Raw genomic sequence first — 22,556 nt, 5'->3', positions numbered from 1 at the left:
TTCAATTCCTGGCTAATACATATTTCTTCTCTTAGCTACCTAATTCCCCATAAATAATAGCCCAGTAACACATATGCATGAACTCACAATTGTGAGTGAAGACTGAAATTGTATGGGTGTGTGGAGAAGTGGTTCACTTTTCAAAGCCCCATAAGTAAATTAACTTTACATGTTTCAGTATAATGTGGCTGCTGACTTTTTTCAGTTTAAATGAAGACTTGGATAACTACAGTTCAAACCTTTGCCAGGTGCAGTGACTGATGAGTTGGGAAAATAATAAAAAGGTATAAATAATTATTCTGCATTCCTGTTTTTAATAAGAAATACATTTTGTGTTTTTCTTCCTTTTTAACTGTTTCACTTCAAACAGAAAACAGGCTTTTTGTTTTGGCCTAGCACTTTATGTAAAGGGAGACAAGTTATTTTGCATTAAAACTGCATAATGGAAAAAGTCAAGAGAATGAATTATTTTGTAGTAAAGGTAATGAGATCACGGAAAAGAGGAGAGGATCACTACTGTTGTCAAATTTGTAGTCCTGTGGTGAAAGACATGGAAAGATGGTGGGTCAGTAATAATTACAATTAAAATGACCAGAAAAATTCTGTAATTTTTGCCTCCAAAGAACTGGGTATGTAGAATGAGATTGCTTGGTAAGGGTCTGTTCTATTTGCCATACATGGTCTAGCTTCGGTACAAGCCGAAGTGCCCGTCGGGTCTCAAGGACATGGCGTGGAGCCTGGGCGAGAGAGACCTTTGTGTGCCAAGTATTCATAGTAGTCACCTCCCCTCCACCCCCCTTCTTTCTCTCTCTCTTTTTGGGCAGATGTTATTTTTGCTACATTTGCTATTTTAACCTGTCAGTTAAAAAATAATTACTATGTCAGTATGGCTGGCGGCTCATATAGGAAAAATATGCTGTCTCTTAATCAAAGGTGATTACAGTTTTTTCCTGTCTATAAATGTGCTTGTTGTGTAACGAGAATGCATTAGTCTCAGCCTGATGTACGAAATGAAAGGCAGCAAGAAGCAGCACCATTGTTATCACTCCAGGCGTGTCTAATGAATCGTGTTTCCATGTTCTCTCGGTCACGCCGAAGAGTGCCCTCAGCCAGGGCTAAGCCTCCTGTAAAATGCTCTTTAAGATTATTGTAGCAAGAACAGAAATGCTGGATGAGTGGGGGTGGGGAGAGAAAGCCAACCAGACAGCTGCATTTCAAACAGTTACAGCTGCAAGGATTACTCACTGTAATAGCGGTGACAGACAACTGTTTGAGCTTTAGTGTAAAAGGCAATTTAGGGACTTGCCCTGTCAGAATTTTAGTCGTAATGTGTGTGTGTGTGTGTGTGTGTGTGTGTGTGTGTGTGTGTGTGTGTAAGTTTATAAAGTGTTTATTTTGTAGTATTAATGATTTGAATATAAATGGAGTGCATTTCTAGATTTCTTTCTCAGAATTTAATTTTATCTAGTGGTGATTCTGTTCTAAGAATGTTAATCTTTCTTGTAATTTGTGAGCATGTGCAGATAGCTTTTTTAAAAACATGTCGCTGTTTAATAAATAATAGTAGCTTTATTTCAAAAAACCTATTTCAAACATAAACTGGTAAAGAAGATAATCCAGCAACCAAACATAACTTGATTTTGGTGGCTGTCCTTCTAGGCCTTTGTTTATGTGTATCATATAACAAAATTAAGAGCATATTAGTAGCTTTAAAGGGTAAAAATAATAATTATTTAAAGAAAAAATCTCTGAAAGGAGTAGCAAATGGGGGCAAGTTGGTTCTCAGGAGTCAGTAACAGCCATTGTGCGAGATTTTTTTTTCCCCACTGTGTAGCTATTAAAGAAACATTGCAGCCTGACTGTTTTCTGTAGCAATTGTCTTTTGAAGGTTTTGTTCGATTTATCTAGAAATTTAGTTTTATGGTCTCCTTCAATTTAAAGTTTAGTAGCTTTACATGGAGTCCTGTGATCCATTGAAATGCTAACTTGGGTCATGTCTCAACTGCTACAATGCTGTGTAGAAGCCATCATTAAAATTCTGGTTATCCTGCAACTGGCAGAGAACTCATGCTGTTAGAGATTCCTTAGTAAAACATTATACTATTAAAATCTTGAATCACAGATGGTAGCTACACTTGCGGTGAACATAGCATGACACAGAGAAACTGAGTCACTATGGTGGACACTTGAAACTAGCGTAACATTGTGTGTCAGTCATACGCAGATTTCAAAACCTTAGGAAAAAATTTTGAGTCACAACTGTGCTTCTGTCTTATGAATATTACCAATATTTGTAATCATTTAAAGTTACAAATAGGTCAGAATAGATGGAACATTTTGATATGTATCTTCTGTCTCTAAGTCTTATTTAGTTGATTAAACTGACTTTGGGAAAGTTAAAATCCATCTTCAATACAGATTTGTTAAGTGATACCAAATATTCTACACCCACGAGCAATTCAGGGAAATTAGAGCTCTAAGTAGGTTGAATTTGATATAAGTAATACGTCCATTTAGTTATTAATGACTTTAAATATGGATTTTACAAGGCAGTCGATGGCAGCAGAACTGTGATCAATTGTGTTGTATATAATTGGATTTTTTATGGGTATAATGCTATATTTCAGAATTAATGTAGCATTGTGTTGCTTTGTTACTCAAATTTTTTGTAAGTCAATCTTCAGAAAGCAGATACTTCAGAATTCTCTCTGTATTTCGCTTTAAAGCATTTCATTTGATGCAACCCATAAAATTAAATTGATAAATTTTTCATTATGATTTCTGCTTAGTGTAATTCTTGGGAGATGTAACAATTTAAAGCAGTGAAGAAATAAAGCAGTTTAAAAAAACTAGTATGCTTTATAAATAGCAGATAAAGATTGAAAACAAAGGCAGTGGGCAAATTATAAATCCCGCATTCAGAGCTGTGCTATCTTTAGCAGTTTGTTACTGAAGTCTAACTGGGAAGTCATCTTCTTGTTTCATGTGCCTTGCTTTAATCTGTTTGTATTTCTGGAGTTTGGAACAAAATTTGATTTTCAGTAATTTTAATGGCCGAATAAGGAGTGCCATCCCTGAAAGTGCCCCTCCCCCCTCCAATATTTGCAATGGCCAATGTGGTTACTGAACTCAATGTTCTGGATAATAGGTTTCATTAGTTTTGATGCCTGAGGTAAAAAAGCAGTAGGTGGGAGTAAGAAGTGTTTTTGATGTCTAGACGTTCATTTCAGCTGTTGCTGCAATATGATACATTAAAAGGAAATATGTATCATAGCTCAGAGGAAATATGTATTCTTTGAAAGTAATTCTACTTTTAAACTGTGTAAGGCAGGGTGACCTAAATTCTAAAAGCATGAGCTTGAATTTCTTCAAGGTTTCACAATCTTTATGCTCCTCCCTACCCGATTCCAGTCTCCCTCCTCCCACTTTTTCCCCTTCAAGTAAAGTATGTCAGTTTCATTTGTCGAATTGGAAGGGGTATCTTTCCAAGATCTCTGCTGGGAAACACAAAATCATTGAAGTATATGCTGCTTTGATATTTTGCCATATTGACTTTTTTCCTGAACCTTTTATATGGTTTTTCTTTCAGAGAAGCTTATTAAGTCTGCAAGGAGCCATGTTTCTCAAAGTTGAAAGAAGTTATATTACAATTTGTGAGGATTTTGAAAAATTATTTGGGCACTAAGTCATAATTATTACTATTTAAATTTTCCTTTCTAAAACACTGTTTCCTGCTCAAAGAAAAACATATAGTACTTTCAGAGTTTAAATATTTGATTATCAGGATTACTGTATTAAAAAATGTTGAAAAACAGCAGTTTCGACAAATCCTGATTATAGCATTTACAACTTAAGTGTGATAACTTTAGTGCCAAAATAGTTTTTCTTTGTAGACAGGCAGCTGCTGTACTACTTACTTTTCTTTTTCAGTTTTAGCTTGGCTATAGTAGACCACAAAACAACAGGGGAATGTTTTAATTTAGGAATTCATTGTTTTGGTTGAATCTCGCCACTCATTTCTCGGATACGCATTTTAGGTGCTTGCTTTTCTGAGAGTAACAAAGTTTTAGAAAAATTCTTCCATTACATGTAAGAAGATTTATAAATACTCTAGAGTCTTTTTAAATATGTTTTTGAATGTTCATTTATTTATTTTTGAGAGAGCGCGAGAGTGAGCTTGCCCTTGCTGGTGGGGGAGGGGCAGAGACAGGAGAGACAGAGAATCACAGTCAGTCTCTGTGCTGTCAGTGAGGCCAGGCCAGTGCCGGGCTCCATCCCGGGAACCTTGAGATCACGACCTGAGCTGAAATCAAGGGTGGGACGCTTAACCGCTTATCGGACTGAGCCACCCAGGCACCCCACTACTTTATGTTCTGAAAGAATTAATAAGCATTTAAATGTAAACTGGAAAGTTCAAAAGAATTAGAACAGCTTTTTTTATTGTAAAGATGGAGACAGGATACCCTGGGGAGACTAGACTGTAGGTTTCATAAAGATGGGGCCCAGCACCTGAAGGCTTTCTATAGATTTCTTGGTGGGTACTTTTCTTCCTAGCCCACCTTGGAAGGGAGAGAATCAGGTAGTGAATGCATCTTCTGTCATTTATGGAAACTTAATTTAGACTAGTGTTTGGCCTCTCTCCCCCTCCCACGGCCCCACTCAGTACTTTCTGAAGAATCTAAATATCAAGCAAATGGGATGTTAGTTTAAATTTCACCTTGAGAAGAAGGTATCTCAGGGAAAAAAAAAAAACTAGTTTAAAACGCTAAAATGTGATTTTCTCTGATTTTATCATGGAGCTGTATGAATAGGTTGCAGAAACAATTTCAGTTTTGTTTAACCGTTGAAAAAATTACTTGCAACTGTGTAAGAACACATTAGTTTAAGATGCAAAGTATGGATCCAAAGGGAAATTTTACTTCAGTGTCAAAGTTTGCCTTTGTAGCCAGTATTAAGAAGAGGGGACTCTTTGCAGATGATGTGATACTCTATGTGGAAAACCCAAAAGACTCCACCAAAAACCTGCTAGAGCTGGTACATGAATTCAGCAAAGTAGCAGGATATAAAATCAATGCACAGAAATTGGTTGCAGTTCTATTCACCAATAATGAAGCAGCAGAAATAGAAATCAAGGAATCGATCCCACTCACAATTGCACCAGAAACCTAGGAATAAACCTAACCAGAGATGTGAAAACTCTATACACTGAAAACTATAGAAAGCTTATGAAAGAAATTGAAGAAGACACACACACACAAATGGAAAAACATTCCATGCTCATGGACTAGAAGAACAAATACTGTTAAAGTGTCGATGCTACCCAAGGCAGTCTCCACATTCAATGCAATCCCTATCAAAATAACACCAGCATTCAGAGCTAGAACAACAATCCTAAAATTTGTACGGGACCAGAAAAGACCCCGGCAAATAGCCATAGCAATCCTGAAAAGGAAAACCAAACCTGGAGGCATCACAATTCTGGGCTTCAAGCTGTAATACAAAGCTGTAATCATGAAGACAGTATGATACTGGCACAAGAACAGACACATAGATCAACAGAACAAAACCGAGAACCCAGAAATGGACCCACAAATGTATGGCCAACTAATCTTTGATAAAGCAAATGGTGTTGGGAATACTGGACAGTGATATACAGAAGAATGAACCTGGACCACTTTCTTACACCACACACAAAAATAAACTCCAAATGGAAGAAAGACCTAAATGTAAGACAGGAAGCCATCGAAATTGTAGAAGAGAAAACCGGCAACAGCATCTTGGACCTTAAGCTGCAGCGACTTCTTAACACATCTCCAGAGTCAAGAGAAACAAAAGCAAAAATGAACTGTTGGGACCTCATCAAGATAAAAAGCTTCTGCACAGCGAAGGAAACAATCAGCAAAACTAAAAGGCAACTGATGGAATGGGAGAAGATATTTTCAAATGACGTATCTGATGAAGAGTATCCAAAATCTACAAAGAAGTTATCAAACTCAACACCCAAAAAGCAATCCAGTGAAGAAATGGGCAAAAGACACGATTAGACACTTTTCCAGAGAAGACATCCAGATAGCTAACAGACACATGAAAAGATAGATGCTCAGCATCACTCATTAGAGAAACACAAAACCACAATGAGATACCACCTCACACCTGTCAGAATCGCTAACATTAATGACTCAGGCAACAACAGATGTTGGCCAGGATGCGGAGAAAGGGGAACAACCCTTTTGCGTTGCTGGGGGAATGCAAAGTAGTGCAGCCAGTCTGGAAAACGGTATGGAGGTTCCTCAAAAAATTAAAAATAAAACTGCTCCACAACCCACCAATTGCACTACTAGGGATTTAGCCAAAGGATACAGGAGTGCTGATTCGAAGGGGCACATGCACCCCAATGTTTATAGCAGCACTATCGGCAATAGTCAAAGTATGGAAAGAGCCCAAATGTCCATCGACTGATGAATGGATAAAGAAGGTGTGGTGTATATCTTCAACGGAATATTACTTGGTGATGAAAAAGAATGAAATCTTGCCATTTGCAACAACATGGATGGAACTAGAGTGTATTATGCTAGGCGAAATAAGTCAGAGAAAGACAAATATCGTATGATTTCACTCATATGTGGAATTTAAGATACAAAACAGATGAACATAAGAGAAGGGAAGCAAAAATAATATAAAAAGAGAGCGGGACAAACCATAAGAGACTCTTAAATGCAGAGAACAGACTGAGGGTTGCTCGTGGGGTGTTGGGCGGGGGAAGGGCTCAAGGGGTCAGGGGCATTCAGGAGGACACTTGTTGGGATGAGCACTAGGTGCTATATGTAAGTAATGAAACACTAAATTCTATTCCTGAAATTTAAAAAATTTCTAACCCTATGGAGAAGTGTGGTATAGTGGAAAGAGCATGGGTGTTAGTCCCCAAACTGGGACTTGAATCCTATCTTTGCCACTAATCCTCTTAACTCAGTATAAGGAGATTTCAGATTGAAGCTAAATCCAATGAAATTTGAAAGGTATGTGCTCATACGATACTAGGTCAACTGAGCACATGTTTATGAATATCTGCTATGTCGTAGTCACTGCAGCTGTGCAAATAAATTGCTTATCCTTGTGGAGTTTAATTAATGGGATAATTTGTATATTTCCTGTTTATAAAAGTAGATGTAAAATACACTTGATCCTGTTAGCTTCCTTTTTTTTTTTTTTTTTATGTTTATTTATTTTTGAGAGATATAGCACAAATAAGGGTGGGACAGAGAGACAGGAAGACACAGAATCCAAAGCAGGCTCCAGGCTCTGAGCTGTCAGCACCAAGCCTGACGTGGGGCTCGAACTCAAGAACCAAGAGATCATGACCTGAGCTGAAGTCGGACTCTTAACTGACTGAGCCACCTAGGCGCCCCATTATGTTAGCTTCTTAATACATTTGACTCTAGATTCTTGAATTTATTAGTTGGGTGACCTTGGGCAAATTTTAAGATTTTTAAGCCTTGTGGCACCTGGGTGGCTCAGACGGCTAAGCGTCCGACTTCCACTCAGGTCATGATCTCGCGGCTTGTGAGTTCGAGCCCCACGTCAGGCTCTGTGCTGACAGCTCGGAGCCTGGAGCCCGCTTCGGATTCTGTTTCCTGCTCTCTCTGCCCCTCCCTCACTTGCTCTCTGTCACTCTTGCTCTCTCTTAAAAATAAATGAACTGAAAAAACAAGATTTTTTAGCCTTAGTTTTCTTATTATAAAATGTAGATTAGAATAAGCTGTATTGGTCAGAATTCTTTGTTGCAAACTAGGAAAAGGAGTTGATTAACAGAATATTGAATGTTCACAGCACTATGTGTCAGTCTTAGGCTCGGTGCTGCAGAATTGATTTGATGAGAGTGTTATCAGTGTCATCATTGAGCGCTGGATGCTGCAGTAGCTCTGCTACCTTCGCACCAGAAACTTGATCTTACACCTTCTAGTTCTAGTGCTGACAGAAAGATCTCTCTGTGTAGGGGAGCCTGGTTGGCTCAGTCTGTAGAGTGGGAGACTCTTGATCTCAGGATTGTGAGTTCAAGCCCCACGTTGGGTGTAGAGATCACTTAAAAATAAAATCTTTAAAGAAAGAAAGAGAGAGAAAGAAAAGAAGGGAAAGAACTCTCTGTCTTTCTTCGGTGTCACTAGATCCAGAGTTGAAGGTGTGGTGCGTGAGCATCTAGTGGACTTTAGCACCTGTATCCTTGTCCATATTGCAGGAGATGAAAAGAGGAGAGAATCTGTTTCAGCTCCTTGGAGGGGTGACTATATTTGAACTCTGACTTATGAAACAGACAATTCCAAGTGATAAGAAGAAGTCAGATACTAAGTGGCTAAAGTGAATGCCACATTGCTCTTTACTCTGTCTCATGATGTGGTGAAAATGTTCTTTCTGCCACCCATTTACATATAGTACTTGATTCAAAGCTTGACAAGTAGTAAAGCCTTGACTGTAAGTTATTTATCTTGTTATTTAAAAATAAAGGACTTTTTAATATGTGATAGCTGTACTACAACGAATTCAAAGTAGTTGTTGCCTTACAGTGATTTTCAAAGTCTGTATTAGCTTATGGAGCGCATTCCTAATTTCTAGCCTGGTGCTTGAGGCATAACACACCCAAGAACTATGGGCCAATGTGTGTTGGCCAAATAGCTAGTAGATTCCAAAAATGATATTCTAGATTTAACTTATGTTGGCATTTTGGAGATTCATTGAAACATACGTTGATCTTATGTTTCTGGAGATTCTGTATATGAAGTAGAAAAGAAAGTTTGGTTTGACTTCTGTTCCTTTCCACAAATATATTTGCTGTATCTAAACAGTAAATTAAAATACTACTAGCAAAATAATGCACTGTCTTTATATGTATAGCCTAACATCGATATCATTTACTAGAGGGGTAATCTTTGATTACAGTTGTTGGCTTCCAATAAATTATTGACTACTCTCGAATCTTTAATATATAAGATGAAACTTAGATGTTCGTATGAAGTCCAAACACTGAGCCCTTTTTAATTACCTTTAGTGACTTATATTTTAAAATTTCCTGGTAAATTATAGGATAATCTATAATTTTCTGTTGTTTCTTAAGTAGGTTCCATGCTCAATGTGGCACTTGGACTCACAACCCTGAGATTAAGAGTCACATGCTCTGACTGAGCCAGCAGTGCACCCCATAATTTCCTGTCGCTTCTTAAGTTTTAGTATACTTTCCTTAAACAAGAGCTTAATATAGTATGATTTGTGTTTCTTTGTGTTACTGCTTTCTTCTCTGTGTTCTGTTAAATTGGTGCCTAAACTTTGTATTAATTTATGTAATGTATATTTATATAATACAAAGTAAGGTATGAAATCACCATATAAAAAGTAATATTGGTAAAGGTATTTTTGAAAGTTTTCAGTATTTAAAAATTTTTTTAAAAGTTTAATGTTTATTTCTCAGAGAGAGAGAGAGAGAGAGACAGAGACACAGAGACACAGAGGGAAAGAGAGCATGAGCAGGGGAGGGGCAGAGAGAGAGACACACACAGAATCTGAAGCAGGCTCCAGGCTCCAAGTTGTCAGCACACAGCCCACCATGGGGCTTGAGCCCATGAACTGCAAGATCATGACCTGAGCCAAAGTCGGACGTCCAACTGACTGAGCCACCCAGGCGCCCTGGTGTTTAAAAATTTTTAGAGAAACGTTTTAGAGAAATATTTTTGTTCTCTTTGTATTATTTGCAGTATTTAATACGAAGTACATAATATAATTTATATTGTATTGTGTGGATGGACCACTTTGGTCTGTGGTCTCTTGTGGGTGAAATGGTTTTTGTGTGTTAATATTTATTTATTTGTGTGTGTGTGTGTGTGTGTGTGTGTGTGTGTGTGTGTGTGTGTGAGAGAGAGAGAGAGAGAGAGAGAGAGAGAGAGAGAGAGAGAGAGAGAGAATTTGGGCATGGGAATGGCAGAGAGAGAGGAAGAGAGAGAATCCCAAGCAAGCTCCAACTCCTTGCTGTCAGCTCAGAGCCCGTTGCTGGGCTCGTTCTCATGAGTTGTGGGATCATGACCTGAGCCCAAATCAAGAGTTGGACATTTAACCGACTGAGCAGAGTAGGAGTCCTTCTGATTCACACCCTGTTCTCATCTTCCACATTAAAAATATGAAAAGTAATGGAAGTATATTCATAATAGCTTAGGTTCAGAAGGCTTGCTCAACAGTAAAATGAGTTTATGTAGAGCAGTAAAAGATTGTATAGCTCTACGTGTTTTTCCAAATGTACACAGTTATGTAACCACCACCGCAATCAAGATGTAAAATAGTTCCATGATCTCCTAAATTTCCCATGTCCCTTTGTTATCAGCCACTCCCGTTCCAACGATGGGAATGGGAATCCACTGAGCAGTTTGCATTACCTTAAATTTGCCTTTGCAAGAATGCCCTATGAAGGAATCAAAGCATGTGGCTTTTATTATGATGGCCTTTTTCACTTTGTATAATGACATTCATCCATGTTTTGAATGTAGCAACAGTTCTTTTTATTTTTGAATAGTATCCCAGTGTGTGGAGTATCTACTCTTTGTTCTTTCCAGTGGAGGGACTTTTGGGTGGTTTCCATTTCCTGGCATTATTTTGGGGTGGGGGGGGGAAGACACATATAAACATTTGCTACAGTTTTACATGTGGACACAGTTCTTACTCTGCTTGAAAAAAATATATATATAAATGTATATATATAAAAATGTATATATATAAAAAATGTATATATATAAATGTATATATATAAAATATATGTATATATAAATGTATATATGTATGGGTGTGTGTGTGCGCACGCACACACACGCGCGCACACACATACACACACCCCTACGATGGATATTGCTGGTCTGCATGGCAAATATGTGTTTCACTTCAGAAAATATTGCCAAAGTCAGCTTTTCCAATGTGGCTGTACTATGTTTGCATTCCTTTCAGCAGTAGATGAGCATTACAGTTACTGTGTATGCTTGCTAGCACGTAGTACTCAAGTTTTTCTTTTAAGCCGTTCTAATGGATGATATTTTATTGTGATTTTAATTTTCATCTCCTTAATAGTTGGTGATGTTTCAAGCACCTTTTCATGTTTTTATTTGCCATTTATATACCTTTTTCGGTGAAGCTCTGTTCAGATCTATTGTCCATTAAACTTTTTTTTCCCCTCCCTTAGTGTTGAGTTTTGATAGTTTTAAAACAGAAGAGCATATTGTAAATACAAGTTCTTGTCTGATATATGATTTGTGACTGCTTATCCCTCATTTGTGGCTTGTCTTTTCTGTAGCTTAACGTAACTTTTACATGTGTTTTGAAGAGTAGAGGTCTTCATTTTGATGAAGCCCTGGTTAACAGTTTTGCATTATGGACCATGCTTTTGGTGTCATATCTAAGAAATCTTTGCTAACCTAAGCTTATGTAAAGTTTCTCCTATGTTTTTGAAATTTTATAATTTTAGGTTTTGCAATATTGGGTTAGTTTTTCTTTTTCTAAAATTTGTTTTATTTTTAACTTTTTAAAAAATGTTTATTTTTGAGAGAGAGAGAGAGAGCAAGCATAAGCAGGGGAGGGGCAGAGAGAGAGGGAGACACACAATCCAAAGCAGGCTCCAAGCTCTGAGTCGAAGTCAGATACTTAACCTACTGAGCCACCTCAGCACCGTGTTGAATTTTTCTAAGTGGTGTGAGGTAGAGTTTGAAGGTTTTGTTTTGTTTTGGTTTGCATAAGGATATTCATTTACTTCAGCACCATTTGTTGAAAAGACTGTCTTTCTCCACTGAATTGCCTTTGCATCTTTTTTGGAAATTAATTGACAGTATATTTGTGGGTCTATTTCTGGACTCTTTATTCTGTTGATCTATATATCTGACTTTTCTCTAGTACTGTGCTATGTTGTCACTTCTAGTTTTTTAGTAAATCTAGAAATCAGGTGGTGTAAGTCTCCCAACTATATTTTTCTTTTACCATATTATTTTGGTGATTCTAGTTCCTTTGCTTTGTCATAGAAATATGTAGACTTGCCATCTCCTTGTGTAAAAAGTCCTGCAGAGATCTTTGATTAGAACCGAGTTGACTCTCTAGATTTGTTTAGTTGACTCTCTAGATCTAATATTGATAACAATAGTAACTTTTTCAGTCCATGATCAATGTATACTTTTGCATTTATTTATGTCTTTTTGATTTCTTTTATCAGTATCGTAGTTTTTAGCGTATAATTCTTGCACATAATTTGTAAGTTTTATATCCAAGAGTTTCGTGGGTTTGGGTGCTATTGTAAATGATAATTAAAAATGTAATTTCTTATTCATTAAAGTATATAGAAATAGGATTTTTAAAATTTCTGTTGACCCTAGTATACTGTGAACTAACTAAATTCAGTTTTAGATCTAGTAACTATTTGTTGTTGTTGTTGTTGTTGTTGCTGATTCTGTGGGATTTTCTAACAGTCATGTCATCTATGAATAGAGATATTTACTTCTTCTATTTGAATTAGTATGATTGGTATTTTTTTTTTCTTGCCTTATCGTATTGGCTGACACCTCCTCTAAAGATGGAAAAAGAGTGGTGACAGCAGACATCCTTGCCTTGTTCTTGATATTAGGGGGAAAATATTCAGTCTTTTAACATATTAAGTATGATGTTAATTGTAGGTCTTCTTTAATTGTTCTTTTAAGAATTTTTTCAAAGGAAAAAAAATCAGCTCTATAGTCTGTTTTAAAATTGTTGAAATCAGGGGTGCCCGGGTGGCTCAGTCAGTTAAGCGTCCGACTTCGGCTCAGGTCATGATCTCACAGTCCGTGGGTTCGAGCCCTGCGTCAGGCTCTGTGCTAACAGCTCAGAGCCTGGAGCCTCTTTCGGATTCTGTGTCTCCCTCTCTCTCTGCCCCTCCCCTATTCATGCTCTGTCTCTCTCTGTCTCAAAAATAAATAAACGTTAAAAAAAAATTAAAATTGTTGAAATCACAATAAAATTATGGTATCTTACCATTGTGGTGTAGTTGGCATTGCTCAAACTTGTTTAGTATTCCACCTTGCATGACATAACATTAAACACTTAAACACTTAAATATTTCAGTTAAAATATTTCAGGACTATTTGAGGAAGAAATAGAGAGTTATGGTTGTTTGAAAACTTTCGCATCTTCTGTTAAGGTCCAAGTAGCATCAACATTAAAAAATGGTATCATGAGGTGGCAATCAGAATAGATAGAATATGAAGTATTCTATATGATACCTGTTTTTTTTCAGTGAGTTAATGCATGTTCAAAGGAGATGAGCTGTTATAGATTAAGGAGAATTAAGAGATATAACATGAAAGGCAATTTATAGACCTTGCTTAGGTTCTGATTTGTTGTATACCAAAGTATGTTCTTATCTTTAAAGCATATCAAGAAAAACAAAAAGAAAGCAAGGTGGTTGAAACAGATGACACAATGTTGATAATTGGTTTAAGAATTTATGGGGGCCTGTTAAAGTGTATTTGAAGATTTTGATTAACTTTTTTTTTAACAACATACAGAATAGCTGTCACCAACTTGGAAGAAAATCTTGGAAAAAAGATGCAACTCTTTCACAAATGCTACATCACCAGCACTCTTTATGACGCAAAAGACTATTATATAGAAAACACTAACTGACATTAGTGACTGATTGAAAATGTGATTCAGAAGAGTTACACTTTGAATGCTGATGAAGTTTTAGGAATTTTTTTTAAAGTTTATTTATTTTGAGAGAGGGAGAGAGAGACAGAAAGAAAGAGGAAAAGAAAATACTCCAAGCAGGCCCCATGCCGTAAGCACGAAGCCCAACATGGGGCTCAATCCCACAAACTTTGAGATCATGACCTCAGTGGAAATCAAGAGTTGGACACTCAACCGACTGAGCTACTCAGGCGCCCCAAGTTTTAGGAATTTCTAACCTTTTTTCTTTTCTCTTCAGCTTGTATTATCCGTTTTATGTATATACAGTAATGATATTGAAAAGAAAACATGTCAATAAATCTAAAGGAGCACTTTAAATAATTGCAAATTAAGAATCCTCAGTGATTAGAGCCATGTTATAGTTGAATTAGGAGCTTACCCCACCACCTTTAGCGATATATAAAATAATGGTGCATCTGAAAATTGATGGTGTTGGGGTGTCTGGGTGGCTCAGTCAGTTAAGTGTCCGACTTAGGTTCAGGTCATTATCTCTCAGTTCGTGGGTCTGAGCCCCGCGTGGAGCTCTGTGCTGATAGCTGGGAGCCTGGAGCCTACTTCAGATTTTGTGACTCCCTCTCTCTCTGCCTCGCCCCTGCTTGCACTCTTTCTCTCTCAAAAACATTAAAAAAAATTGATGGTGTCTTAGAATCAGTGAGACCCATAAGGAAGGAAAAACAAATTAATATGTGTTGTTCATTTTATTGAAAGGTTAGCTCTCTTTCTCACCCAGGAAAAGCTCTACCCAGAAGATAGATGTGTGTGAGAACACAGATCTATAAAGAATCCACTTTCAGAGGATTGTAGAAAGCTGTTGGTTGTTTTGTCCTGACCAGAAGTAGTCTGTTGCTAGTGGAACGTTTGTTTATTTGCTGTACTTTATTTCCATTTCTCTTGTGATAAATAATAAAATGTTTCTGACAGAGGTGGCTTTGGGAAAATTGGGTAAATCATGGTTAGCCACATAGGAAAATAAAAACCTGACGTACCAAAAAAACCAAACAAACCCAGTTTTATAATTTAAAAAAAGTGCTATCAATGAACCCCATGAATGTAAATATACTTTTCCTAATTCTGTGTGATTGGAGAATATAGAGATGGATTTCGAGATGTCTCTTGGTGTGGTAAAAGCATTACAAATGCATGTGGACTTAACGTGTGTTTTAATTCTCTGTCCGACTTTTCTCTGGTGAGTGCTTTTGTCAAGATAACAAGTAAGAGACAGAGAGAATTTTCTTCTGCAAATGTGGTTTCCATCCTTCCAATTTTTTGCTATCTTGAACTGAACTAATATAATTTAAAAGGAAATTAACTGTCTTCTCTAGGGCGTTTTATATCCTTTTATATATGAAAAGAATGTTAGGAATGCATGGGGCATTGTTAGTCTGTTGGATTCTCTTGGTGTTAGAGTTACTTGGGGCTTAGTGTTATAATATATTTCAAAGGCAAATATGATACTTCCCCAAATGTCCGACATTAATGAAATTGTGAGTTTAGGAAATAAATTTGATCTTATATTAAGATTTAATTTCCTGGCATTTTTCCTAAAGTCATGTCCTTAAAATCCTACTAAGAGACCGCCTTTAGGACAGTTAAAGAAAGAAAAAAAATTTTAAAGAAATTAGAACGATTTGAATGCTTTGAATGATTTCAAATTTTGAAAAATTGGGTTGGAATGACCTTTACCGGAGAGGAGTTGTACTATGCTTACATTCCAAAGACTTTAAAATTGAAACATGTTATTTCCTCCCATACATAGGTATTTTATGACTTCTGGCAAGCATTTAACTTCCTTTCTCTGTTTCAGTGTGAGATCATCTAAATGAATTCATTAACTTTGCTTTAGAAAAATGTCTTAAAAGTTTATTTTTATTTGGATGTCCTACTTACTGGTTCAATTTTTTGTTTTGTTTTGCTTTTTTCAGTTGTGGAAGAAGGACTCTGGGAAAATGGCCTTTCCTATGAATGTCGGACACTGCTCTTCAAAGCGATCCACAATCTGTTAGAAAGGTGAGAGAAGGAACAGCATCACAGTTGTTTTGAGACACCCAGGTGTAATGCTGTATATTCGTAGGTTTTCCTGTTAGGTCTCAAAATGCTTTTGTTTGCAGTTTTATAAAGATAAAATTATATAAATCTCATTTCTTTCTTGTTGATATAATTGCGACTTTAGAGAAGTTTCAGGAATAGCACAAAGAACTTCATATATCCTTTACTTGGTTTTTCTTTTATCCGGTTTGCTTTATAGTTCGTGCGATTGCTTGCTCTCTTACTCCTAATGTGTGTGTGTATTTTAAATTTATTTTCCGAACCACTTGATAGTCACATGTACACTTGAAATTGTTCTTTCTTTAACCTCTAAGTGTTTGTGTGTACATTTCCTAAAGACAAGGGATATCCTCACATGTGAGCACTGTACAACTATGAAAATGAGGAAATCTAACATTGATAAAATGCCATTATTTAATATGTAATTCAGCTCAAACTTTATCACCGTCCCTGTTAGGTCCTTGATATCTTAAGCCGCCTTCCCCCAAGATCCAATCCATGATCATACATTTTAGTTTTCCTGTCTCTTCAAACCTAGAAGTGTTCCTTAGCCGTCCTTTTTCTTTCTTGACATTGACATTTTGAATGAGTTCAGGTCATATATTTTATATAATGTCCCTCAATTTGAGATAGTTTCTTCATGATTATCTTTAGGTTATGCATTTTGTAGTGATAGTGTAGACATGATGTCATGTCCCCAGTATATCAAAGCAGGAGGTCTGTGATTTCAAGGCCAGTGGTATTAACATTGTTGATGAACTTGTTTGAGGTGGTGTTCCATGACATTTCTACACTGTGTATTAGCGAGTACTTGTTAACTGCGATCATTGTTAATTTTGTAGTAAGTAATTTGCGGCCACATACAATGAGATTGTGTACTTATCCTGTTATCACGTTTGGTCTTGTGTTTTATCTTCTGTTGTCTAAATGGGTTAGTACTGTTGCAGCTGTAGTGTTGATTCAAATGCCACCATTCCTTCTACTTTTATTATTGGACATTCTTTTGTAAGGAAGAGCTTTTCATTTTCTTATATGTACATGTGTTCTTATGTTTCTATCTCCCTTTTTAGCTATATAAATTTGGAGGAATGGATTTCTGTTTTATTCCATGGATTATAATTCATTGCTATCATTGTTTATTTAGATGTGTAAGTCCTTCCAGATTTGGCCAGGGGAAGCCCCTTCATGATGGCTTTTATAGCTTTTTGACCTGTTGTCATTGTTCAAGCACCTCCGTACTTTACGGCATAATGGTATGTTCCGGGCTCAGGATAGTGTCTTAAGGGGAAAAATAGATGGCAAGGAATGGGTTAATTAAGAACTTCCATAAGAGAACTTTTTTACTTCTCTTCCTGAGTCTTTATGTAGTACTGTCAGATGATCAGAGCTGAAGGGACGTTCTGGTACTATTCAGTTCCTTATACAAGCTGCTGGTTAGGGCAGTGTCACCACAGTTGTCAGTGCTTAGGGTTCCTAAGCCGGGGTCGATAAGTTGTCACCGTTTAGGTCACTCAGAAAGACCTTTCCCACCAAGTTTATCTCTTTTTCATTCTGAACTTCAGTTCCTACCTCTGTGCTTTGGAGTGGGCCTAGAGGCCAGCCATCTGTTACTAAGGCAGTAGTATATTTTTGAAGCATTGATTTTTGAGAGTTGAATGCTCCTAAATAATTAAAGTATTTGGTAATTCTCTCTCCCACTGCAAAACAAAACAAACACACACACAAAGTCCCTTCAGGAAAATGTGGAAACTTTACTGTTTCTGAAATACGCCGTAGTGAAGCTCTTACTATCTGTATTATAATTAATGCATCTTTAAACAGTCTTTTAAATGTATGTTTTTCATGTATATGGAACAAAATACATACTTTAAAAAAATAGCTCGCTCTGTTATTTTAATATCCTAATTTAGTTTTTTTTAGAAAAATTAATTTGTAATTTTTCAGTCTTTGTGTTTTAAATGGTTGGGAGAAAATGAGAAGAACAGAAAAACTGGGAGAGAAGAGAAATGCAGATAATTCATTTATTCTTGCTCATGAATTCTAAATTTGTGATAAAAACTGAACTCCAGGTCAAATTGAATTATTATTTGATAGGAAAGTTCATTGGGGCTCCTGGGTGGCTCAGTCAGCTGGGTGTCTGAGTTCCACTCAGGTCATGAGCTCGTAGTCTATGAGTTCAAGCCCCGTGTTGGGCTCTGTGCTGACAGCTCGGAGCCTGGAGCCTGCTTCGGATTCTGCCTCCATCTCTCTCTGCCCCTCCCCCCCTCGTGCGCGCGCATGCTCTCTCTCTCTCAAATAAAATAATAAAACAGGAAAGTTCATTGTGACATACTGCATACAATAAAGCTTTGGATAGTTCTAAATGACTTTGGGTTAGACTTTGGTTTGATTTCGCATTCTGTTACTTGGGCAGTTACCCTAACCTCACTAAAGCCTTAGTAAACACCCTTTAAATTAAGTATAGGATACTCTGCACCTTGAGTTTTGTTAGATGATGTATATGATGTGTGCCGCATAATACTTGGCTTATTGTTACTGTTCAATAATTGGCTTCCCCATAGGTTTATTATTTTGCATATTTTGATGTTAATCCTCTTGTAAGACTTTATTTGAAATAAAAGTGTTTGTTTTAGAAAATAATTAATAATGAAGCTGTTTAGCTCCCTTTCTACAATTAGAATGGACAAGTTGAGATTTTTTTGAAAAACTGTTATAATTCTTTTATCTTTCAAAATAATGTTCTCTTTTCACCAAACTTTAAGTAACTATTGTATGGGTGAGAATTACCCTGCTCATGAAGCAAGGACACGTTTTAAATGGTGGCTTTTAGATCTCTTTATCCATTGTCAACAGAAACTGGGTTGGCTAACACATGCTTGCCTTTTTGTTCATCCCTAACTTAGACCATTTGCTTTAACTTGCTTATCTGTTTACAACCTAAATGTATTGAAATGCAGTTTTACTATCTTATTCCTGGCAATTTTCTGTCATGTCTTTTCACTTCTATTCAGATAGATATGGACTGGGTTTCCCACTGTGGACGTTTTGAATTTCTAGCATGAAAGCCAGAATTGAGGTTATTGAAGTAGATCATCAAGGAATGTATCACCTGTAGGGTATTTGTGCTTCCCCAATGAATTTTTTCTTAGTTCGCATGTTCACAGAGCTTGCACTAGTGATTTATTATTTCTGCTTTTTGTATTTTTAAGTGTACTGATTTGTTTAATTAAAAAAAGAATTCCATTAACTACTTTGAGAAGATCTTACTTATAGCTAAGTGGGAGTCATACAGATTGATCTTTTTTCCAAAAGGCAGCAGTTGGCTGGTGTATACAGAATGATGAGTTTCTGCAGTAATTATTAAAAATAATTTCACTGAAGAAATTAAGGTAACATTGTAAACTTCACACAGAATAAGATAATTTCATTTTAATTGCTATTGATTGGTGCTGAGGTGATACCGTATTGATGCTGTGTAGAATGTTTTAAATTCTAAGGTAATATGACTTCACATATTTTATCTTTCCTTATTCCTCACTCATTTTATCACACTCATTCCTCCTGTAGCTCTTCAATGTTTGTGCACATTGCATTGTATGTGTCTAGCTAGTGTCATCTGTTTCTTAAAAAAAACTAAAACAACAAACTTCACTGTTGCTTACTCAAGAGCGTTTTCCTTCAAGGTGTCAGATAGAAGCTAACATATCTGGCTATAATATAACCTATCTTTGCAGGGGCATACATTGCTGTAAGTCCATTTCTTCATTGTCTTTAGAGATGGAAGATATTTTATATCTCTGTTCTGCCAAATGAATTAATATATGGCAAATGACAAGCTTGCAGAGCCCTTGTTCTTTACGTATAAGATGATGAAGGATTGTTTTGCTCAGCATAGTACCTTTCTCATTATGAGAGCTCAATAAATGGCTAACTGCTGTTAATACTAGCAAATACAATGATCAATACTACTGTTTTCAGAGTTGGACACAGCATTAAAAGTCTGTTAGCCTGTTTGCTCAGATAATTCTAGAATCCCATTCTAAAATATCCTTTTTATGTAGTCAGCCATCCTTTCCTTGAAAACCTCTAGTTATGTGAACCCAGCTTTCCAAAGGACTTCTTTTCATCTTCAGAGGGATGTTAGAAAGTTCAGTTAGTTAGATGCTAGAAAGTTCATTGTCAGAAAGTCTCCTATGCTGAGCAGAAATCTGTCTCCCCGTAATCGTTGAAAAAAATCTTACTCTTTGAGATTCATTTATAATTCATCCAATCCTACTTCCATGTGGTGCCCTGTTTCATATCCTTGTACCCTGAGTTTTTTGTTTGGGTGGTTTATGGTTCTTATCATATAATATTGGATACCCCCTGCGCGCCCCCCCCCCCCCCCCCAGTTATCCCTCTAGTCAGTCCCATTCTCTTCATTTTGACTGCCATTGGCTTACTTGAAGATCTCGTAAGTGTTTCATGAAATTTTGCAGTGGCAAAATTCTGTAGTCAGGTTAGGGTCCGTTATGGTGCGGTAACAGAAAACCTGAAAGAGCGTACTCTCTTACATCGGTTGACATTTATTTCTTGCTCATACTGCTTGCCCATTGTGAGTCCTTTACTGGGAACCCTCCTTGTATCCTCTTCCCTCCAGTTGGGAATCATGCGGATGGGACAGCCCTGTCAAAGACTTGCTGGGCTCCTGATGGAGCCTGAAGAGCGATGGCAAAATACGTAATAGCCCGTTTAAGACTCTGTGTAGGGGTGGTGTATGCCGTTTCTGCTCACGTTGCATTGGCTGAGAAATGTGCCACCAAGCTGAAAGTCAAATGAATGAGAAAGTATTTATTATCCATCTGTAGGACGTATCCCAGTCATATGGCCAAGCTTGATGTTAATGGGACAGTGCATATTTGGGAAAAGGATACAATCTTTTCAGAAAAACATAGCAAGCTACCATACCTATTAATTGAAGTCTTTTCCTTTCTTGTAATCTGTCCTCCAAACTGGCGTCGGTTCCATTGCTGAAATACAGATATGTTTCTAAAACGCAATTATGCGTGTATTTATACACATTTTGTTAAACTTTGAATCATATTGCCCTCTTTTGGTATATTCTTCAGTTGTGATTTTTTTAGTCAAAATTTCAGTATCTGAAAGTGTTGGGCCTTTGAGGTCGTATAGTTTTAGAGGATCCGGTCATGAATATTTTTTTCTCTCCTCTGAGACAGTAAGTGTGCTTATTGTTTTCCTAATGATCAATTATCCCTTTTTGGCAACATACCTGGAATTAATTTTGTTTTTACTTATATAGTATCTGTGCTGATTTTCTGTCCTTTTGATAATGTCCTTGTTCAGATTGTTTTTCATCGGTCTTTGGAGTTTAGTGAGATTTTATTATGTACAGACAATGAACTTCTCGAAGGTTACATTTTGTATTTCAAGTTTAGGCTGCTTCACACTCCTCACTTATGGAGAAAGACGTTGACTGCGAAGAGATTATGGAAAACTAGGACCTGCAATCTTTTCCAGTAGTTTCTTCATTTGGCATTTTTAATATTGCAGATTTAGTGGCTGTTACTCTTATGTTATTGTAATTGGTATAGCTTTCATAGTACGGTACGTCCATCTTACCTGACGCTATCTGAATGAAGGCAAACATTGGGTTGAAGAGCTGTTAAAAAAAAAGCCGGGAAATGTGTGCCATTCATCTCACCCAGTTTTAGTACTGTTTACCCAGTTCAGTACTTAGTGATTTGCATCATATATGAGACTTAAAAAAATCTTACTTTTGTAGCTTCTAGAAATGCTTAAAATGTCTGGCATAATGCTATCAAATGTGGTAGTATATTTTAATTTTAATTGTCTTAAGTTTTTAGAATCAAACTCATAAGCTGATTTTGATGGAAAGGTACTTTTTTTCTCTAAAGTGCAAATAAATCATTGCTTTGCACACAATAGATCACATGGGTCTTCTGAGGCTGTTAAGCTCTATCCTGTCCATACTTACTTAGGGAGACTTATTTGACATTTGTAAGACCTAATGTCCCTTCAGAGTAGTCCACTGGTGCTGTTTTCCTAATGGATTGCCACCATAGTCACCCCAAGGTAGTTTATAACTACCTTCTAGAATTGCCTTTGACCCAGGCTTTTTGGTTTACCAGGAGTTGGTGTTTAGAGTGAAGATAGTCATTTAGAAGAGTACAGTAAAAATAACGTGAAGGAAGTTGGATTCTAATTGTGATAGCAATAGCATTATATTTGTATATTACTAGCTTTCAATGTCCTGTGGTATTGTGATTTAGTAGAGGTAATTATCAGAGGGTACATGAGCACTGTCCTTGGATATGCTGATTCTAAGGTTTCAACATAATAAATATATTCACTGGAGCATGGTGTTGGGTACAGGCCTAGATGAAGAAATGGTGATAGAATTTGCAATATTGAGAGTCCTTGGGTAAAGTGTGGTAACAGAGCAGGAAATGAGTAATCAATAAATTCCTATTTTATTGAGTTGTGGCAGTGTGCAGTTCTCTAAAGGAAGTAGGAAAAGGAGTCTTTAGATCTAAGGGCCATATGCTTTTAAAGGAAGAATTGCTATAGACGTGACAGACACAAGTGAGTAAAAGCATGTATCTGTTTGTAAATGTCTAGAGAGAAACACATTCACCCTGAGACCAATCAGTTGATCTATTTAATACTTTTAGGACAGAGAATGGATTAAGACTTTTTAAAAAATTATTTCAGGTGGGGCTAGGCCTATGAAATGCCTAACTTTTACAGAGATTTTGGAGAGG

The 22,556-nt window shown here is 36.8% G+C and overlaps 1 protein-coding gene across 4 annotated transcripts in view; it reads left to right on the top strand.

The window, feature by feature from the left end:
* MED13L (mediator complex subunit 13L) overlaps positions 1-22,556 on the top strand; it is a 300,820-nt gene that overhangs the window by 142,803 nt on the left and 135,461 nt on the right. For 2 of the 4 annotated variants that reach the window (XM_042962372.1, XM_042962371.1), the window contains exon 3: positions 15,651-15,735. In XM_042962372.1, the coding sequence (XP_042818306.1) occupies positions 15,651-15,735 (85 nt within the window). Of the gene's footprint in view, positions 1-15,650; positions 15,736-16,918; positions 17,028-22,556 lie in introns of those variants that run through there. The other 2 variants (XM_042962375.1, XM_042962376.1) reach the window with 2 other exon arrangements.

The sequence above is a fragment of the Panthera tigris genome, chromosome D3 (assembly GCF_018350195.1).
Source record: "Panthera tigris isolate Pti1 chromosome D3, P.tigris_Pti1_mat1.1, whole genome shotgun sequence".
Lineage (NCBI taxonomy): Eukaryota > Metazoa > Chordata > Mammalia > Carnivora > Felidae > Panthera > Panthera tigris.
Note: the sequence above shows the minus strand (reverse complement) of the source record. Positions and strands in the feature narration are given on the sequence as shown.